Source organism: Loxodonta africana, chromosome 13, assembly GCF_030014295.1.
Source record: "Loxodonta africana isolate mLoxAfr1 chromosome 13, mLoxAfr1.hap2, whole genome shotgun sequence".
Taxonomy (NCBI): domain Eukaryota; kingdom Metazoa; phylum Chordata; class Mammalia; order Proboscidea; family Elephantidae; genus Loxodonta; species Loxodonta africana.
In genome coordinates this window covers 46,452,319-46,474,006 of record NC_087354.1, presented here as the reverse complement: position 1 = coordinate 46,474,006, position 21,688 = coordinate 46,452,319, and the positions used below count along the sequence as shown (strand labels likewise).

Sequence of the window (21,688 nt, the reverse complement as noted above, 5' to 3'; positions counted from 1 at the left end):
TTCCTCCTTGTTCTGCCAAGTCATCGCCTTCCCTCGTCCAAGAGGTTGTCCACAGGGAGGGCCCAACCTCCATCCTATTTGCTCCTCTCTGTCTTCCTTCACAGTGTTTTGAAAGTCACACACACACACACACACACACACACAGGCACACACATGTACACACACAACACACACATAGACAATGTGCACATGCATATACACACCTCCAGACACATGCATGTACACACACACATACACACATGCACTGCACTGTCCTTATCACCTCACCTCTCGCTTCCCACTGCTGTGCTGTCTGGTCCCCACCGTTCACTCAGACGGTGCTTGCCAAGGCCCCAGCCTCCCCTACACCATCAGGATCAATGCAGGCTTTTCTGGCCTCATCTTCTGGGATCACCTGCCAGCCTTTGATGTGGGGGCCCCTCAGTCCTCCTCCACACCCTTTCTTTCTTTGGCCCTCTGGCCCTCTTCCTGCCCCTCCTCACTTGTTGTGCTCTGCTGGTTCCCCTTCCTCTGCTGTTCCTTATAGGTGGGAGGGTAGAGAATCCATCCTTGGACCTCTTCCTTACCCCAGGCGATCCCCTTCATGCCCACCCTCTGGACAAGGTGCTCCCAAGCTCCCATCTCTAGTTTAACCGGCTCACCTGAGGTCCAAGCTGTGGGCCAAGACTGCTGGCACCTTCCCAGTCCCTGCCCCCCATCTCCTTCTCCTGTGATGTCCCTCCTGGCTAGCACTTCTCCCTCCCACCTGGTCTTCCAAGACCCAGTTCCTCCACCCCCACCCTTCCTGACTTCCACGGTTCTATCCAGTCAGGTTCAAGTCCAGCTGAGACTCATGCAGAGTCCTCCAATCTGGTCCTACCTCTCACCTGAGCTGTTACAGCAGCCCCCCTCTCTGCCTCCCTGTATTCCACGCAGCCACCCACGGAGGTTTCTGCAACATTCTCACCTTGCCACCCCTCCCCTTAGAGCCTTCCAAGGCTCCTTCCTCACGGCCTAGGATGAAGTCCAGGGTCCTTCGCCTGGCTGCTTACATGGCCTCCATCATCTGCCCCAGATCCATTTATGACAAGGGCACACATTTCTGAAGCAATCACTCTGTGGCAGGCACCCTGTGGAGCATGTGACATATGTCACTGAGGACAGCATAATGCAGTGCTGATGGGCCCAGATTCTGGAGCCAGACTGCCTGGATTCAAATCCCGCCACCGCCACCTCATGGTTGTATGCTCTTGGGCACATTTCTTATCCTCTCCAAGCCTCAATTCTCTGATCCGTAAAATCGGCACGATTTCTTCCCCATAGGCCTGTTAGCGCAGTTCAATGAGCTTATGTTAGTGAGGCATGAGGGCAGGGCCTGGTGCTCAATCAGCCATTCCCCTGACAGCCATCCCCTGAGGTGGGCACCACTATCGTACCCCTGTTCTCTGTGAGCAAATGAGGTGAAAATGAGTTACCCAGGGCCACGCAGCAGAGCCAGAGTTTGAACCCATCCATACTGTCAGCCCCATACCTTCACTCAGCTCACCATTGTCTCCACTCAACATGGCATCCTCCTTCTCTGGACCCTGTATACTGTCCTCCCGCCCCGCAGGGCTTTCAAGGCTCAGCCCCGGAACCTCGTAGGTCCCTGCTCTGGGACCTTCCTCCAAGCCCCCAGGCCTGGATCCACCTCCATGGTAGCTCTGATCCCGCCTTTATCAGCGACTCCTTCATTTCTCTCCCCTGCTGGGAACCACTCCCTGAGGACAGGAGATCTGCCTTTCCTGTTGCAGCCCTGGTAGCACAAATGTTAAGAGCTCGGCTGCTAACCAAAAGGTTGGCAGTTCGAACCCACCAGCTGCTCCTTGGAAACCCTATGAGGTAGTCCTTTGTACTACAGAGTTTCTATGAGTTGGAGGCAACCCGACGGCAACGGGTTTGGTTTGGTTTTTGGTTTATTTGGTTTTCCAGCCCGAAGCCCCGTGTTTGACTTTGGGAAGTACTCAATAAACATGAAAGGAAGGAAGGTCTGTCAAGTCAGTTCATAGCACCTACTGATTCTTCCTCTGACATTTGCGTTTGCTCCATCTTCTATAGCCTCCTTCCCCTTCCCATTCTTACTCCTACGACCCTTGTCCAAGCCCCTAATCCCTTCGGCATGGCATTTTCTCCAGATTCCTCCCCGGTTTCCAGCTCTTCCTCCCTGTAGACCATCCTGTGCACATTTACCAGCTGTTGGTCGTATGAATCCCTCACTCAAGGACTCTCAGTGGCTCCCTATTGCTGAAAGAGGAAGTTTACTTTCCTTAATCCAGCACCCATCTGCTTGTGTCCTAGAAGGTCCCCCTGCCCTCCTGCCCCTGTTAGAGTCCTGGTGTCCTTCTGGGGCTGGGTTCCAAGAACAGCTCCTGTGCCTGGTCCTCCACCTGCCCTGAAAGCCCACCTCACCCTCCTGCCCGCCACCCCCCCCCACCGGTCTCTGATCATTTTGCTTCCTGCTGCAGTTCCTGGCAGGGTCTGAGGCTCCCTTCCTCTTGTATTGCCCACAGAGCTTGGCATACACCTTGCCCATAGCTGGCTCCCAGTCAGCATACACAGTGAATGCTCCCAGGTCCTGGCATCAGGCAGAGAGAAGAGCTAGTCTCTTACCTGAAGGCAGCTCCCAACCGAAGAGGGAGAACATGTATAGGTATGGCGGCCTGCAGCCCTTCTCCCTGTGTGGCCCCAGGGGCATCATCACCTTCACTAGACTCCAGCTGACAAATAGGATGAAAGGCAGAGGCTGAACTGTCCCGGCCCGAGGCCTGTTTCAGCCTTGAGCTAGGACTCCAGGGTTCTTTATCTTCTTGTGATAACATGTGACTCTGGTCTGACAGGAAAGAGCCCCGGTGGCTTAGTGGTTAAGTGTTTGCCTGCTAACGGAAAGGTCGGCGGTTTGAACCTACCAGCCTCTCTGCAGGAGAAAAATCTGCTCTCGGAAAGATTACAGCCTTGGAAATTGTATGGAGCAGTTTTACTCTGTCCTATAGGGTAGCTATGAATCAGAATCGACCTGAGGCAATAGGATTTTTTGGTTTTGGGCTGACAGGACTGGGCTTCCTCTCCTGGAGGGAACCTCAGCAGGCAAGGGCACCTAGAGAGCATTGGGTCCTGGCCCCTCTCTCCAAGTGAAGTACACCTGAGCCCTTTGGAAAGAACCGTGATCTCCCCTGTTCTTCCAAACAGAAGCTTCAGCAAATAGGTCTCTAGAATGTTCTTAGGTAACCCTTGTCTCACAAACCCCCAACCTAAAACAAAACTCCTTATACCCAGCCCACCATATGTGATATGCCCCACAATGGCAAGGGCCCCCCTCCCTCCAATATTGATCTTTCCACAAGGAGCCCCTTTGTTTTGGGGGCAGGTGAAGAGTCCCTACTCTGAGAGTAAAGCCAAGCACACTGGGGCCGTAATCGAGAGTGATAGCCTGTGGTTAAGAGCTTGAAACTCTGACCCTAAGCTGCCTGGGTTTGAAGCTTGGCTCTGCTACTTTCTAACTGTGTGACCCTGGTGAGTTACTGAACCTCTCTGTGCCTCGGTTTCCTCATCTGTGAAGTGAGGATTAGTGCAGGACATCTGCCAGAAGGTTGTTGTATGTGTGGAGTCTGTGAGTTAAATCTGTAAAGCCCTTGTGACAATGCAGGGCCCATGGTTAAGTTCTCATGATAGGATTTAGGGAGGTGGAGAAGAGAGGGGAGGACGTTCTGGGAAGCTAATGGCACAAACAGGGATGCAGAAGCAAGACTGCTATGGGTCTGTGGGGTGGTGAGGGCTGGGCCAGGTGCTGGGGGTGGTGAGGGCTGGGCCAGGTGCTGGGAAAGTCTTCCTGAGGGGCCAGGTGGTACTGAGTCCCAGCTCCTCTTCCAAGGCTGGTCTTTCTTTCCCAGGCTCAGCCATTGCCTACTCTGCATATACCTTCCCCGACAAGCTGGTGTGCACCACCTTCCATGACTACTACGTGGCCCTGGCTGTGCTGAACACCATCGTCAGCACCGGCCTCTCCTGCTACTCCAGGTACCTGGCCTCTCTGATCTCTGATGGGGAGGGGGGGGACCTAGCATGCAGCTGCATGGCCTGTTGGAAGGAACAGCGGGAGAGGCGGCTCAGCACGAGGCAGGGAGCAGTGGAAAGGGCAGTCAGGAGCCTGGGACTCAGTTCCAGATGGATCTCCTGTTGCTGGGCAGGGCTGGCTTCATGGTGTGTGACCTGTGCAGCCAGGCACACAGGAACCCATGCTCAGAAGGACCCTGCTCCTGGTTTAACGCTCTGCTGTCACTGTCTTAATAATTTTTGTCCTGGCGTTTTCCTTTTGTACTGGACTCGCAAATTATGGAGCTGGCCCTATTGCTAGGCAGCTCACTTATCCTTGTTGAACCTCAGTTTGCTTATCTGTAAAATGGAAGCAGCACATCTACCTTCTGAGGCAATGTAAGGAGGACAGGTAATATACCCAGAGCACGTAGCACAGGCTGGGGTACCCTGTAAATAGGTGGTCCATTAATAGTCATTGGGGGCCTGCCTCTGCACGTACATGCTGGACAATGGCTGACACATTCCCAGGGGAAGCCGCATGGCCAGGAGTCCCGCCTAGGTCATTGGCTCTAATTCCCTCTGTCTTTTCCTTTCACTCAAAAAGCTCACTGGAGTGTAAGTACAAGAGGCATTGTTATAGGAATCCGAACTCTAGTTTATTCAGTTCATGGCACAGTGGTTAAGAGCGCAGCTGCTAACCACAAGGCCGGCAGTTCAAATCCACCAGCTGCTCCTTGGAAACCCTATGAGGCAGTTCTACTCTGCTCTGTAGGGTCACTATGAGTCGGAATCGACTCGATGCAACAGATTTGGGCTTTTTCATGGTTTGTAAAGGTGAACTGCCCAGTGTTCCATTTCTCTGTATGACTTAGAAAACCTCACACATGGCTGTGTTGGAGTGACAGCTGTCTTGATGGTACTAAGGTGTTGGGTACTTTCTGGGGTGAGGACCTTTGGTGGCAGGTCACACCTGAGTTGTACCCCCATCCCAATCCCCAGCCTACCTCCGGGCCACAATTCCAAGAGGCTTGTTTGAATCTCCCTACTTAGGACCACTGGAGGCCTCAAAAGCACATTATTGCTTGCAATCCTCCATTCTCCATGCCACCCTCCAGGAAAAACGGGCAAGAAGGAGCATGCCCCTGCAACTTCTCCAGAATGATTTCGGCTCCAGCTTTCTCTGGTGACACTTAGACTTTGCAGGGCCAAGAGAGAAGCAGGAATGTTCCACAAACTTGACAAACTGGTGCTTTTTTTTTTTTTTTTTTTTAATGGGAAGGCTAGATTCTTAAACAGTGTCAGGAATTCTTGCCCCAGCTTGCCTTCTGCTTCCCGATCCCAGACAGGCTGGGAGTGTGGTGTGAAGTTCTGTCTCCAGGTGCAGTCTCAGCACCATTTTTTGTGTTGCTTCGTTCCTTGCAAATGCCTGGGAGTGAGGGTAGGGTGGGGAGTAAACACGCTCTTCCATTTTCCTGGGGATTGTAAAGCTCCCCTAAAGCTGAAAGGAGGTGGGGTTGACCAGCAAGAGTGGAAGCTAAAACCAGACATCATACGGTTATTCTTTCCTTCTCCCCCAACTCCTCAAGGACTCTGGCAATTCAAAGCTCTTTGTTAAGCTCCACAGGGGCTGTGAGGGCTACACCGATGATGGAGAGGGAAGGCCCAACACACATAGAAAAATAACTATGCTAAAAACCGCTTGGAGCCGTGGTGGTGTAGTGGTTAAGAACTTGGCTGCTGACCAAAAGATTGGCGGTTGGAATCCACCAGCTGCTCCTTGGAACTGTATGGGGCAGTTCTACTCTGTCCTATAGGGTTGCCGTAAGTCGGAATTGACTTGATGGCAATGGGTTCTCTTTGAGAAAGGAAATATAAGAGGGGTACATTTCCTTTTTGAGGTATTGTTATTTATAAATTGTGAATATGGGCATAAATTTTCTAAAAGATCTACTCTAAAAAGCAACTGGGACATTAGGAAAGAGTGTATTTGTCAGGGAGGAAGCACAGTGGTGCAGTGGTTAAGAGCTCAGCTGCTAATAAAAAGGTCAGTGGCTGTCATCCATCAGGTACTCCTTGGAAACCCTATGGGGCAGTTCTACTCTGTCCTATAGGGTCGCTATGAGTTAGAATCAACTTGACGGCAACAGGCAGGCAAAAACAGCCCAGTGGGCCTGGGTGTGTGGGTGCATGGTTGGGCTGTGGTCCAGGCACTTGGATCTGCTCATTGGACCAGTCATTGTCCCTGTGTGGTTGGCTCCTGCAGGGCCACTTAGCTCAGGTGTTTGGAATGTAGGATCAGAGGGAAGAGAGCTCTGCTGGCTGAGGGGGCAGGGAAGGCTTCCTGGGTGTGAAAGAAACAGTCCCCAGGGTTAATGACCCAGAACCGCTTTCCCGTGAACACTTGCTGCTTTTTGTCGTTGTTAAGCTTCATGAATCACCTATAAGCCACCAGGGCGAATTGTTTTCTTCTAGCCAGGAGTCCTTCCTGCTTGTTCAGAAAAAATGGATGGGCTTTTTGGTGCCTTTGGGTCAGCTTGTCTGGCAAGGCAGCTTGGCCAGGAATCTTCTGAATGCCCATGTTTGGAACCCTGTCTTGTCAATGTGATGGATTCTTTTTATTTATAAGGCACATCTGTGGCTTTTTTACCCTTCCCTCCCTCCCTCCCTGCCTCCCTCCCTTCCTTCCTTCCTTATTTCCATTCATCCTTTTATCTATCCATCCATCCATCCACCTATTCTTCCTTTCTTCTTATCCTCCTTTCATTCCATCTATCCATCCTTTCATCCATCCATCCATCCATCTATCACTTATCCTTTCTTCCTCCCTTCCTTTCTTCCATCCATCCACCCACCCACTCATCCACCTGGCATTCCCTGAATGCTGCTGTGCTCCAGGCGCCATTTTAAGACCTGGAGATTTCAGCAGAAGTGAAGTGCAGCCCTTGCCCTCCCAGAGCACCCAGTGCAGCAGAAGAAGCAGATCACAGCTCCCCCAGGAAGCCAAGGATGGAGCCATCACTCTCTTTAGAGTGAACACAGTATAACCTAACTAATGATGATACCAAATAATACCTCCTTGGATATACGGGGACTGAGTACTGAATGACTGAGGGTGACCACTCTAGCAGAGCCAACAGTCTGGACAAGGGTGAGAGGCTGGAGAAGATGGGATGGGATGAGAAGCAGCAAGGAGTGTTATAGTTGTCAAAGTTTGTGAGGCGGGGAAGGGGAAAGTGGCTAGAGAGGGTGCGAAGGGAGGTTGGGGATTTGAAGAACCTTGTGTGCTCCACCAGGGACTGCTGGCCCTTTGCTCTTGAAGGACAATAATCTTCCTAGGAAGGGAAGTCCCATGGCCTCAGCTTCCATGCCTTAAGGGGCTTCTAGGTGTGTTAACTACTGCTGAAGCAGGGCTGGGGCTGTGCAGGACCAGAAGGGAGGAAGGGGTAACCACCATATTCTCAGCGCCAAAGGAAGGGTGGGGTGTTCCCTTCTGTAGGCCCCTCTGGTTCTCTTCTCACCTTGTCTTCCCTTCCCATGCTTGTGGTTTTCCCCAATCTTACAAGGCCCGTCCTGTCTGTTTTCACTTCCTGTCCTTGGTTTGAGGAGTAAGAACGATGACTTGTATGCTTGGAGTAAATGGCTCCATTAAGAGCAGGAGAAGCAGGTGGGGAGGAGGGCATAGGCCACTCAAGTCCCAGGTCTCAGTCCTGCTCCACTCAGACTTGCTGTATGGCCTTGGGCCAATCACTGCCACCGCTGAGCTTGTGTCCACACTTGTTGAGATGATGTCCTCTGGGCTCAGTCCGTCCATCCATCCATCCATCTGTTCACCCATCCATCCATCTATCCATCCATGCTTCCTTTCTTCTTTCCTTCCCTCCCTTCCTGCCTTCCTTGCCTCCTTCTTTCCTTTTCTTTCCCTTCTTCCCTCCCTCCCTTCTTCTTTGCTTCTTTTCTCCCTCCCTTCTTTCCTTCCTTCCATCCATCTACCCACCTGACATTCCCTGTATGCTGCTGTGCTCCAGGCACCACGTTCAGACCTGAGGAAGCAGCGCTTCAGTGTCTTCTCCAAGATCTCTCTCCTTGCCGTCTTCCTCCTCCAAGCCCCACCTCTACCCCTCTCTCCTGTTCTGTCAGCCCTGGTGTGGCCAGAGAGGCCAGAGAACCACATTCTCCTTCCCTGAGCACAGGAGACCATGAATTTTCGAAATGCTTACCAGAAGAAGATGTTTGTAACTGCACTCATTCTATTACCACACACACCATTAAGGTAAATCTCAACATACAAAACTTTGTAGTCCCCTGAGTGATCTCTTGGTTCTTATTATCATGGAATGGGAGTGCTTGGGTGGTACAAACCGTTAATGCACTTGGCTGTAATCAAAAGCTTAGAGGTTGGAGTCTACCCAGAGGCACCTCAAAGGCCTGGTGATTTATTTTGAAAAATCAGCCATTTGAAAACCCTATGGAGCATAGTTCTACTCTGACACACATTGGGTTGCCATGAGTCAGAGTCAACTTGATGGCCACTGGCCATGCAGTAGAACCTTGGGTGGCACTGTTTGTACTCCATTACTAACCTAAAGGTTGGCAGTTTGAACCCACCCAGCTGCACCACGAAAGACTGGTGATCTGCTTCCATAAAGATTACAGCCAAGAAAACCCTGTGGAGCAGCTCTACTCTGTAATAAAAGAGGTCGCCATGAGTTGGAATCAACTCCATGGCAACTGGTTTTTGGTATCATGGAATTTAGTTCATATGAACGTGTTCCAGAAAACTGCTCTCTCATTCTGGGGCATTTGAGAGGGGACACGAGAGGCTACGTGACTCTCTGTGGTGCTTGGAACAAGGTAGGGTGAGGGAGACCCCAGCCTGCTCATCCCTGTTGATCACCCACAAAGCCCAGGAAGGAGCCTTCACCTCCTTTAGAAAAGTTAGCGCCTGCTGTACGTCACAATTCCCTGTAGTCACTCATCCATCCAAGGCATCTGACCATTGATTTTTTTGGACAAATACTTGCTGAGTGAAATGCCTTGTGCTCAGCGCTGTGAGGGAGAGAGATGAATTTCTTCCTGGTAGGAATGAGCTGTGTTGTGGGATAATGCCATGGTGGTTCAGAGTGGGGGGCACGGAGCAGACCTGGAAGGGGGCTTGGAGGGTCAGAGCTGGGCATAGAAGGTTCTAGGACAGAACTTGAGGCCAGGGAGCTCAGCCAGATGGCAAGGTGCTGCTAGTGCCTGGGCTGTGGGCAGGCATGTGGAAATAGCCATGTTTCTGCAATTCTCCAAAATAGGAAGCTACCCATCCACACAACAACAAAACACCCGTAGCCAGCCACCCCCCACCTCCATGGCTCTGCAGTGAAGACTTTTCAGAGTCACAGCCAAAGACCCACTAGCTTCAAGCACTAGTTCCAGAATCCCAATCGCTAATCCTTCCAGGTTTGTTGCAACAAGGTTTGCAAGGTTTTATGACAGACTAGTGTTGAATCGACCCTCTCTGAATGAAGGTGTTTTCTGAAACCAGTGTGTCCCGCCAACCTTCTGGGCAGTGGAGGCCTCACTCCCCCAAAGTAGCCCCTCAGTGTGGGGCTGCAAGGACTGCCATAAGCAGGGGGCTTTGGAGACTTAGGGGGCAGGAGGTGGGGGGCTGCTTTGTAGGCTTCTGTGGCTCCTGCCTCTCGCTCCCTGAATCGCTGGCTGTGGCGACACCCTGTGGTTGGATTTAGAATTGCACCTCAGTAGTGGGAGGCCCCTTTCTAGCTGCTGGCCCTTCTGCCTTTTTTTCTGTGTTGCTGTCTCTCTCCTGGTCTGCTTTTTCTCCTTTTTCCTCTATAGACTCGGCTTTGCAGTGGAGAGGCTGGTCCATTTGCCCTTGGGGAAGCGCTTAATCAGGCCAGGCGGAATGTTGTCTCAAGTTGCAGGAAACCCATGCTTTGGGGGATGGTCCTGACCAGCCAGAGCCAGCCTCCGTGTAAGTGGCCACAGAAGGAGCACGCTTTAACGAGCCTCTTTTAACCTGGAAATTGCAGGCGATGGTGGCAGCAGTACATGCGGAAGGAGGGAGTGGGCCTGCCATGGCTGAGCAGGGGCTGCTGGGGTAGGTGGGCGTGGATGGATGGATGAAGGCAGTGGTCTGAGGCTGCTCAGCCTGATAAGGCCGGAAAGAACGTGAAACTTGGAGTGAGGCAGGCCTGGGTTTAAATCCTAGCTTTGCCTCTTATTAGCTCATCTGACACTAGGCAAACCACCCAGCACCTGTCTGTTCCTTCCTGTTTGTATTTCCTGGTCCAGCATAGTTACAGGGTGGCGAGAGGGAGAAAATGGATCCTCACAACGCTTAGTTTTTTAAAAAGCTACCATTTAGTAAGGACTCTCTATGTGGAAACCCTGGTGGTGTGGTGGTTAAGTGCTATGGCTGCTAACCAAGAGGTCAGCAGTTCAAATCCACCAGGTGCTCCTTGGAAACCCTGTGGTGCAGTTCTACTCTGTCCTATAGGGTCGCTATGAGTCAGAATAGACTCGACCGACAGCAGTGAGTTTGGTTTTTTTTTTTTTTTAACTCTGTGCTGTGCACGTTCTAACACCTTGTGAGTATCATTTCATTCAGTCCTTACAACCAGCCTGGGAGGAGGTACAGTTATTACCCCTGTGGTATATACACGGATTCTGAGCCTCACAAAGCTTCCGTGACCTACCAGGTCACACAGTCATGAATGTCAGAGCCAGGATTGGAACCCAGTCCCTCCAGGTCCAACACTCCATGCTGAGTCACCTAAATCATGGCTCTGTGGTGCCCCGCCACTCTGGGGTTTGTGTTTTGTCCACAGCTGTGATTCTTGTTTGAGGGGATGATGAATTAAGGTCCCTTGTTCCTCTTCCTCCTCCTCCTTGAACTTCCTCTTCTTTATCCAGCTGGCGCCTGCCTTGTGCTTCTCTGATTCCCAGGCTGGGTCAGGGAAGGAGGAGGAACATGCTGGTGGGCTTGAGGAGGCTGGGGGGCTTCACATGGCCCACTGTGGTGGCCTATTACCCCAGCTCTTCATCAGGCTGCCTGTGCTTGCTGCCCCAGGGACTGGATGGACAACAGCAGCCTGGAGAATGCCCACGGGCTAGACAGGTGTCTGAGTGGGGCAGGGGCGATCCAGATCTGAGCAGACCACTCCTGCCCTGGAGTTCTCACTGCCTGGAGGTGAAGGTGCAGCCTGTGGTGCACCTGCGGTGTTTATGGTCAAGGGGCTGCACTGACGTAGGAGACAGGAGCAGCCTGGCCACGGAGAAATGGGCCGGGGCTGGGGAGGAGCAGCAGGTCATGTTTAAGGGAGAAAGGGCAGACTTGTGGGCTGGGACAGAGGGCCTGGGGACAGTGGTGGCAACAGGACACAGATCCCATCCCTACCAGAATGTTCCATGAGGGGCAGACCTGTAGGTTGAGGCTGGGAGGGGCCTAAGTGCTTCCCCTGCATCCACTGGCTGCTTTCGAACAGCGTCCCCCTCTCCCAGAACGTTAGCACCTTAGCATTACTTGGAACCTGTGCTGCTGGAGTCTCTGGGCTCGCCCTCCAGCCCTGTGGGCGCCAGGGACCCAGGCCCCTGCCATGCACTGCCATATTGAAGTAGACACCAGCCCACTTCAAGGTGGTAAAGTTTGGGCAACTAGAGCACTTCCTTACCTGAGCCTCAGGTTCAGGGCTGTGGCTTTGTGTGGACAACTCTTCAGTTTGAGTCCTCCATGGCCCTCCCATGTCCTCTCCGTGTCCATTTGTACTGCCCCATCTCCACAGACCAGCTGAGGCCCCTGCATGTCCCATCTGGGACAACCGGCCTCTCTCCTAGATAGTCGCACCACTCCTTTCAAGTTGACGTCATCTGTCTTTGGATTGAAGGTGGCTTTTTTTGTGTGGGGGGGGCATGATGGAGAGAAAGAATGACTTCACATTCACTCAATTTCCCTAGGACAGTGTGCCTGTGGAAGGTATTGAATGTTCCCAGAACCTTTTCAAAGTAACGAAATGCCTGGTTGAATCCCGGAGCTTCTCCTTGAGAAATACCTGGGAGGCTCTGACTAGTTAGGTGCATCTTAACTTTCACAGCATGCTCTGTCCAGTCCGAGGTGTCTGTGCCTTTGGGGCCACCCTGCTGCCCTACTCGTCTCCTTGTCCCATTGCTTATCAGATGGTTAGAAGTTTCCTTGGCAGTCAAGTAACTTGGCCCTTGAAGGGTCTTTCTGCCCAGTGCCTCCTCCTTGGCTTCACCGATACTGTTGCTTCTCGTGGAGTCAGGAAATGTTGTCCCCTGAAATCTTTTCACATCTGGGGTTGAGTCCCTTCCATTGGGGCAGGAGAATTGGAAAGGCTGGTAGAGACCTGCTGGCCACAGGAGGTTATGCAAAAATACTGGTCCTTTTTTGATTACAATGGCCCTCAGTTATTTCCACTGTGCAACTGCGTATTGTGTAACACAGTGTATTTATTGTGTGTGTGTGTTTAATCTGCTGAAACTCTTTCCATTCTCATTTCTTCCCCCTTTCCTTTAGGTTTCTTGAAATCCAGAAGCCCAGGCTCTGTAAGATCCTTCGTATCCTCGCCTTTGCTTACCCCTACACCTGGGACTCCTTCCCCATCTTCTACAGGGTAAGAGGCCTGGCTACACTCCCTGGTGACACCAGGGAACCAGTTCTTTCCTGAGTTCCTGGGGCAGGGGTGGGGGTTGGGGGGGGAAAAGCACCATGCTAGGTGCTGTAGACACACGGAGGAGTTAGGACAAAGGTGCTGCCGTAAAGGTACCTGCAGAAATGGCACCCACAGAGGCCCCGACAAACAAAACGAGATGCACCGGAAGCCAGTGCTGGCTGGGGCTCCGGAGCAATCACGGAGGGCTGGGCAAGGGAGGCAGCTGGGGGTTCAGGAGAGGGACTCTAATACTCGCTGCAAGTTCTTGGGAAAGTTATCTCCCATCTCTATGCCTTGATTTCCCTCATCTGCAAAATAGGTATGATAATAACACCTCCTTTCAGCTGGTGTGGGGAGGATTAAAAGTGTTAACATGTAAGCAGCTGACTCAGGGTAAGCATCTAATGCATGCATTATTGAAGAAAAAGGTTGTGGCTGGAGGCCTTAAAGGACGGACAGGAGTTAGATGAAGAACACGAAGGAAGAGGGTGTAGAAGGAAGAATAAGAAGGGGGCAAATCCATGCACTCTCAAGTCATGTGGACCTGAGTTCAAATCCTGGCCCCACTGCTCACTGGCTCTGTGACCTCAGGCAGTGTACATAACCTCTCTGAGCCCCTGTTTCCTCATCTGTAAATGAGGCTAGCACCCCTCCCTTCATAGGGGGTACTGGGGATTAAGCAAAACAACAGATTTGAAGGGCTCAGCAGTGCCTGGCACACAGCTAGTGCTCAGAGGGAGTTCTCCTCCCCTTCCAGTAAGTCTGCTCCGTGAGGTCCATATAGCCAAGCCAAGGAGTGATGGGAAGACTGAGCCGGCTCCCCCAGCTGCATAGGCCTGGGGGGACCCAGAGATGGGGATAAGCAGCCCATTCCCCCACTCCTTCCTCTAGGGCATAGGCCCAGCACAGAAAAACACAGCAGAAAGAACAAGCCGGTCTCCTGTGCACTCAGTCTGCATGATTCTAAGCTGCATGGACTTCTGGCCCTCAGCTGCAGGGCACTGGCCCAGACAGTGAGGAGGAGAGGGCTAATTCTAGATAGAGTTACTGGCACGGCTCCGGAACCAGCCTGCTGGATTCAGATCCAGACTTGGCCACTTACTAGTGGTTTGTAAATCACTTAGCCACTTTGGACCAGTTTCCTCACCTGCAAAATGGGGACACTAGAGTTTGTCCAGGAGACCTGGTGGCACAGTAGTTAAGTGCTCGGCTGCTAACCGGCCACCAGCTGCTCCACAGGAGAAAGATGTGGCAGTCTACTCCTGTAAAGATCACCCATTGCCAGTGAGTTGATTCCTACTCATAGTGACCCTATAGGACAGAGTAGAACTGTCCCATAGGGTTTCCCAGGCTGTAATCTTTGCAGGAGGGGCTCTGGTGGCCCAGTGGTTAAGAGCTGTGGCTGCCAACCAAATAGGCGGCAGTTTGAATCCACTAGCCACTCCTGGGGAACCCTATGGGGCAATTCTACTCTATTCTATAGGGTCGTTATGAGTCAGAATTGACTCCATAGCAACGGGCTTGGTTTTTTGTTTTTTTAACAGAACCAGACTGCCACATCTTTCTCTCGCAGAGCAGCTAGTGGGTTTGAACTGCCAACCATTCGGTTAGCAGCCAACTGCTTAACCACTGTGCCACCAGGGCTCCGTCTGTAAAGATTAGAGCCTTGGAAACCCTATGGGACAGTTGTACTTTGTCATATGGGGTGGCTGTGATTTGCAATCGACTCAGCAACAAGTTTGGTTTTTTTTTTTTAGAGTTTGCCTTGTGGTTATTGTTGAGGCTCAAAGGAAGTGATGCAAATGAAGGGCATGGCCTAGCATCCTCCCTCAGTGGAAGCTATTATTGTTGTTTGTAATAATAATATTACAAAAACCGTACTTAGGTTAACGCAGTGTAATGGCTGAAATTAATCCTTTTTGATGTCTCAGGAGGCCTTCCAGGGGTTTCTAGGCCTTATAGTCTTAATTAGGAGTCCCTAGGTGGTGCGAAGGGTTAAGTGCTCAGCTACTAACTGAAAGGTTAGCAGTTCGAACCCACTCAGAGGCAGGCATCTTGGAAAAAGACCCTGGTGATCTGCTTCCAAAAGGTCACAGCCTTGAAAACCCTGTGGAGCGCAGTTCTACTCTGCACACTTGGCGCTGCCATGTGTTGGAATTAACTCAACGGCAACTGTTTGGTAACGTCTTAGTTAGGAGCATCGGTCTTGTGAATGTGCTGGTTAAAAGTGAGTCCAAATGCCAAATATACCACTTTTTACCACATTCACATTTTATTACAAGAAAGAAGGGTGGCAGTGCATGTAATAGGGTTTTTCTTCCCTCCGCTCCTTTCTTCTCTGTAACCCTTTCCTTCCCTTCCCTCTTTCCTTCCTTTTTTTTTTTTAATTAAATAACCCAAAAGGCTCTCATGAACACTGAAAAAAAAAAATAAATAAATAATAAGGCCATTGCCGTCAAGTTGATTCCAACTCATGGCGACCCTGTAGGACGGAGTAGGACTGCCCGCGAGTACTGAGGAAACTCAAATACAATGCCTGGGTCTCAGCCTGTCACAGTCAAAATAAGAAACCTGCCCACACGCTCCCTGAGAGTTCCCTCGTACGAGCCCCAGACCCTAGGAAGTGAGGGCCTTGGCCTTGAAGTCCATGTATGTGTACAAGATGTGTGGATGACAGAGTCCCCCATGGTCTCAGCTACAGGTGACGAGAAGAAAGATGGCCTTCCTAAGGCATGCCCTCCACTTGAGACCTGATGTTTCTTTAAATACCTGCAGCTGTTCCTGTTCCCAGGGGAGAGCGCACAGAACGAAGCCAGCATGTACCATCAGAAGCACATGGCCATGACCCTCCTGGCCTCGTTCCTCTACTCTGCACATCTGCCCGAGCGCCTGGCTCCTGGACGCTTCGACTACATCGGTGAGTGCATAGTGGTCCTGCTGCTCAGGCCCTGCTGAATGGGGACAGAGGTCCCATCCCTGACACCACCACACCCAGCTGCAGAGAGGTAGGCAGGGCAGGGAGAGATGCTGTCCCAGACACATGTTTTAAGCCTTTCACCAAGTTCTCCAGGCACAGGCCAAGGTGGAGTGACACCATAAGGTGACAGAGCCAAGGTGTATGCAGCTGATGCGCTGCCAGGTAGGATGGAGAAAGGCAGAGAAGAGATGCAGCCCAGCACCCTAAAGTCTTCCTATGGGGTATGAGGCCAGGAGTGGCCCCATTATTACCTACAGCATGAAACCATGTTAAATGAGCATTGAGGAAAGACAGGTGCAGATGGCAGTAAGGGCACCAGATAGCAAGGGGCTGTGCAGAAGAGGGGAATGTGTCTGTTTTGTCTTGTTCATGGTGGGCACAAGGGGCGAAGGGTTATGGTAGAGCAGTGGGTCTCAGGTGTGGGATCCAGGCCAGCAGCCTCAGCATCACCTGGGAACTTGGTAAACGTGCAGATCCTCATGCCCGACTCCAGAACTCTGGAACCAGGAGCTCTGGGATGGGGCCACAGTCATAGAGCCTGCGTGATTCTCCAGGTGAACCTGAGCTCCCTGAAGTTTGAAAAGCATGTGGTCAAGGGAAGGGATAGGAGCTGCAGGGTTTTCACCTGCTGGCAGAGTTCTTTGCCACCTTATCTAGGGAAGGTGGGCCAAGGATCTGCAGAATGTCTCCCAACCCTGGCTCTGCGATGGCTGGGAAGAAGGCGCCCTAGGGTCACTTTGGGTGATGCTGATGAGTCTTGGGATGAATGTTCCTAGGATAGGCTATTTTAGGAGTTGAAGGGTCAGTCATTGTCTCCACCTGGTGGTCAGGAACCTTGGCTCTCCCCAAACCGATCTTGTCCATGGTTGTCCTTCTCCTCCCCCTCCTACGAACTGTGGCCACCTTTGCTTTGTTGGATCTGATTAGGGTCTTCTCCCTTTCTTCTCTGCTTTCAGAAGGGGTTTCAACTAGCAAAATGCTTATAGGGCAGATTTCAGAAAGGAAGGAGGACAAGAGGCGAGGGAATTGGAGGAAGCAAGAACCCACTAAACCAGACCAGACTTAATGGTCTGACTGAGACTAGGAGGACCCTGGAGGTCATGGTCCCCAGAACTTCCGTTAGCCCAAATCAGGAACCAGTTCCCAAGGCCAACTCTTCAGCCAGGGATTGGACTGGACTATGGGATAGAAGATGATACTGGTGAGGAGTGAGCTTCTTCGCTCAAGTACCCACATGAGACCATGTAGGCATCTCCTGTCTGGAGGGGAGATGAGAGGGCAGAGGGGGTCAGAAGCTGGCCGAATGGACACGGAAATAGAGTGGAGGGAAGGAGTGTGCTGTCTCATTAGGGGGAGAGCAATTAGGAGTATATAGCAAGGTGTATATAAATTTTTGTATGAGAGACTGACTCAATATGGAAACTTTCACTTTAAATACAATAAAAAATTAAAAAAAAAAACAAACACCAAACCCACCTCCCTAGACCTGCTTTGGTTAAGCAGAGGTAGCCATGGATGAGGTCTTGAGGGGCTGCAGGAAAACTAGTTCTGGGCCTTATTTCCAGCTCTCTGGCTTCTTAATAACATTTCATTTATTTGCCTGTAGCACCTTCTCTTGGGCCTACAGGTACAGAGCAGAAAAACACTCCTATGGGGGGCAATTTGCTAGACAGCATCAGAATCAGACAAGCCATTAACAAGAGGTTTTCAGTTCTTCAGTAGGCTTAGTCGGCTGGCGATGGGACTCCCTCTCCAAGGCTAGTCCATGAGCCTCTGTAGAAAGTGCTAGCACTGGAATGATTGGTGTTGGCCCACAGGAATCCCCTCTCTATTGCTGTAAGGCAGGATTGCTGAAGTCACTCTTCCTGCTGCTGCCACATTTCAGATACATCCAATACTTAACGGCCTTCCCTGTTCTTTTCTCTCCTGCTCAAATGGAGGCAGGCTTGAGCCTCAACTGGCAAATGCAGCCAATCCTTGGAGGCTGTGCCCTTGGAGAACACAGCTCTTTGCTGGACAAGAAACCATGTTGCTGCATCCCACACAGATCTGGGAATCTTACACAGCCTATTAGTACAGTTTGAGTGAGGTTGGGGTGGTACATCCAGGTACACCTTCTTCCTGGGGAGCATAGACCCAGATGCTGGGAGCTCCCTGCTATGAGGAACTCATCAGACATCCACTGCAGAGTTTTCAGCCTCCTATACCCTTATTCCTGACTCTGCTTCTGCTCCATAGTGCAGGTGGCCAGGCAGGTCCATTCCTGGGCACATTTATTGAGTGCTTACTCTGGCATAGGCCCTGGAGGTATAATACTGACCTTTTTTTTTTAACTGAAGGAGAATCCTTACTCAATTCCCATGTGGTCTTCTCATCTTAGTCCTAGTTTCAGAAGGTTGTCTCCCAAAGCGGTCCCTTTCCTGGGCACAGGACTCTCTTTCTCACCAACTGCCAAATCAGCATGTCCCTGCCCACTCCTACCACTCTCTCTCAGGCTCCCACCCACTGTGGGTTGGCGCTAGGTGAGCTGGGTCCAGCATGCCATCGTATAGGAAAGGTTCCTGGTCATGTCTGTGGTTAACCAGCAGTAGGTAAGTGGCCAACAGCCAATCAGGCTGGCTTCTCCTTTGACACTGAAGTTGGGATCTGAGCTGATCCGCACTGGCTCTCTAGGGATAGCCTTTCGCAGAACATGGTGCCTACCTTTTTCATCTACAGAATGGGACCAGTGGCTAAGTTGTTTTAAAAATGAAATTGGCTTGCTCTGATGGCCTTTTTATTTTTCTCACATTACATTTTTAAAATAACTTTTTTGAAACATGTTTTACATATCATACAATTCTCCCATTTCAAGTAGACAATTCAGTCAGTGATTTGTTCTTGTTTTTAGTGTTTAAGTGTACCAAATCGTGCTACCATCACCATAAATCAGTTTTAGAATATTTTCGCCATCCCAGTAAGACCTCTGCCGTCCATATATACTGTTAATTCTCATTCCCACTCCGTGCCGGAGGCAACCACCAATCTACTTTCTGTCTCTATGGGTTTGCCTGTTCATATAAATGGAATCATCCAATATGTGACCCAGCGTCTGGCTTCTTTTGCCTAGCATGATGTTTTTAGCATACATGCCGTGGCTTGTATTAGTCCTTTGTTCCTTTTTATGGCTGATCTACTGGCCTTTTGTGTGTTTGCTGTAGGTCACAGTCATCAGCTGTTTCATGTGTGTGTGATCCTGGCCACGCACATGCAGATGGAAGCCATACTTCTGGACAAGACCCTGAGGAAGGAATGGCTGCTGGCCTCCTCCAGGCCCCTTTCTTTGGTCCAGATCACTGGAGCCATGATTCTGTGTATCATCTTCAGCCTCAGCAACATACTTTATTTCTCAGCTGCTCTATATCGGATTCCTGAGCCAGAATTACATAAAAAAGAAACATGATTCAGACCATAAGCTTTTTGTGCCAGATGCCATTAAACTGCAACATCCTAACCATTGTACTTGGTACAATGGCCTAAAATATCCGTAATTATTGGTGTCTTGGCTCTCGTGAGTGAGTGAGTGAGTTCATGTCATGTGCACTGATTCTGTGTGTGATTTTCAAAGGGGAATACGGGTTCGAACAAGTTCTTAAGGCAAATCATGAATATTGTGTTAAGTTTTAAATTCATTTGAAACATGTTTTTCCATTCTGTTGAAACGCAGTTGGATGAAGCACACCACCCTGTAGCTTCGTATTAGTCTTTGAAAATGGAACTTGCTCCATTGGGTCAAGCTCATGTTGCAAAGTTTCTCCTGAGAGCTTCGGCAGTGGCTGGCCGGCTACTTTGCGGGGAGAATGAGCAGGCCAGGTCCCTGGGAGCACCTGAGAGAGAGAGACCTGTGTCAGTGGGGGCCCTGGGGACTGGGGTCCTGAGCTGGGAGGTATTCTGGAATGAGGAGACCTGGTTTGGGGAGGGGTCTTCTTCTCTTCCTTACCTAGTGAAAGGAATAAATAGGAGAGGCCCCCGTTTTTCCACCCCCAAATTCATTCTGCTTTCAAAGTGGAAGTTCCCACATTATTAAGGATTTGGAGTTTAGAAGTTTTTTCTTAGAAGTCCACAGCCAATAGCTGGGTGTTGTATGTTCTGTTAGACTGTTTCTTGGTTCCAGTTTGCTGCTGTAAAATATTACGCAGTGCAGGAAAAATGCGTTCCCGTGGGGATTGGCTGAATTCATATTCACTGTTATGGTCATCTGCCACCTTGGAACCAAGGAAGTGCTATATCTGAGGGTGTCATATATTTGGTATTGCTTCAGCATTTCAGATAAGCTGCCAAACTTTGCACTCACGTGAAGAGAACGCTAAAGACCTTGCCAGAGAGATGGGTGAATGTAGTGATTTTCAGGCTTCACTGTGAATAAAAAACACCTGGTGAACTTGTGACAGATGCAGATACCTGGGCCAAACCAGGAGGCTCTGCTTCAATAGATTGAAATGTAGATTCTTAGAGAAATCTACACTAGACCACGTCCCCCTGGTGGTTTTAATATAGGGGGGCCAGACGTGAAGAAATGCTGTGCCTTCCAGAAGGCACTGGGCCTATCAGCTTTATTTTGATTCATCTAAGTTTCAGCAACTCAACACCCAAGGCTGTATCCCCACTTCATGTTCAGAAGCCTTCTTCTGCGAATAGTACTGAAACACCAAGTATTTTCTCATCTGTTGCATTACCAATTAAAGTTCAGTATTTCATGGTGTTTTCAGGGAGGACAGAAATGCTGAGGCAAACCATTTTTAATGGAGACCCATCACCCCTTCCCCTGATCTGCACTTGCTAGTGACTTAGGAACCCTCTGTCACAATGCAGGACCCACAGTGCTGACTCAGAAACACTCCCATATCTGGGAATACTGCTTCTACGATTAACCAGCCCAGACCCTGGAATGGCCTTATAAATAGCTCATCATCCAATCCTCCAAGGAGAAGTAACAATTTATATTAGATGAGAGTGGTCAAGAAATATGAGTTCATTAGTTTTATTATCTGCTTACTTCCTCTAGGAAAAGCAGACTGATAAAATAAAACTATGTGGGCTGGTAAATTTGGGTATATGAATTGCAAGCTGCAGTACAAAATTTGTTTTTTTTTTTTTTTTTGGACAACGATTTGACACTGTTAGTGGAATTATACACCAGCCAGGGTCTGTGGATTTCTACTTCATCTTACTGTAACTTCAGTTTAATGGTGAAAAATGTACCAAGCTTAAATACCCCGTTCTGTGATGCCAAAGACATAATCACCATTATATTTTCTCACTTCTAGGTAATAAAATAATGTTCTCAGTTTAGCTAAATAGTTGACAGATAATGGATGATTAATTTAAAGGACATTTAGATGATTTAATCTTTGCTCATGTTGCTTTTTCATCATGCTGCATGATGAAAATAAAATGTTAAATCAAGAGAATAAAACAATCAGGCATTCTGTAATGTTTTTATGAGGCTGGCAAACTTTAGCCCCATTGTACACTTTTAGAGAACGTCACAAGTTAAAATTTTAAAACAGTTTACAGTACACTGATTTGGAAGCATTTAAAGTGAAATGCGAATGAGTTCAAATCTATTATCATTATTAAGTAATAGGCATCAAAAGTCTAATGTGGATAGAGTTTTTGCCCAAGTCAAAAAGGTCATTTGAAGACCTCACTGGGAAGATGACTTTTAATGCAGTGGTTCTCAAAAAAAAAATTTTTTTTAATGTCTCAATACACCTAAGAGGAGATGGCCATGGCCACGCTGCCATTGGTAAAAATTGCTCCCCATGGCGTGGTCTCAAAAGGGACCCTTGAGGGGAGGCACACTCTAATGGGATGCGCCACTGCCCCTTCCCCTGCTTGAGAAACACTCCTCTCAGATTTTACCAGACATTATAGTTATGATAGAACTTGAGTGTGTTTTGGGAAATCTGGGGTGGAAAGGAGGAGTGTGCTGTCGCATTATAGAGAG

General features: G+C 49.9%; 1 protein-coding gene across 1 annotated transcript in view; it reads left to right on the top strand.

The window, feature by feature from the left end:
• The window catches only part of PAQR5 (progestin and adipoQ receptor family member 5), a 98,515-nt gene extending 77,058 nt beyond the window's left edge, over window positions 1-21,457 (top strand). The window contains exons 5-8 of the mRNA XM_064267330.1: window positions 3,906-4,032; window positions 12,587-12,683; window positions 15,498-15,639; window positions 18,900-21,457. Coding sequence (XP_064123400.1) covers window positions 3,906-4,032; window positions 12,587-12,683; window positions 15,498-15,639; window positions 18,900-19,141 — 608 coding nt within the window. The 3' untranslated portion in view covers window positions 19,142-21,457. The remainder of the gene's footprint in view (window positions 1-3,905; window positions 4,033-12,586; window positions 12,684-15,497; window positions 15,640-18,899) is intronic.
• Window positions 21,458-21,688: the final 231 nt, after the last annotated feature.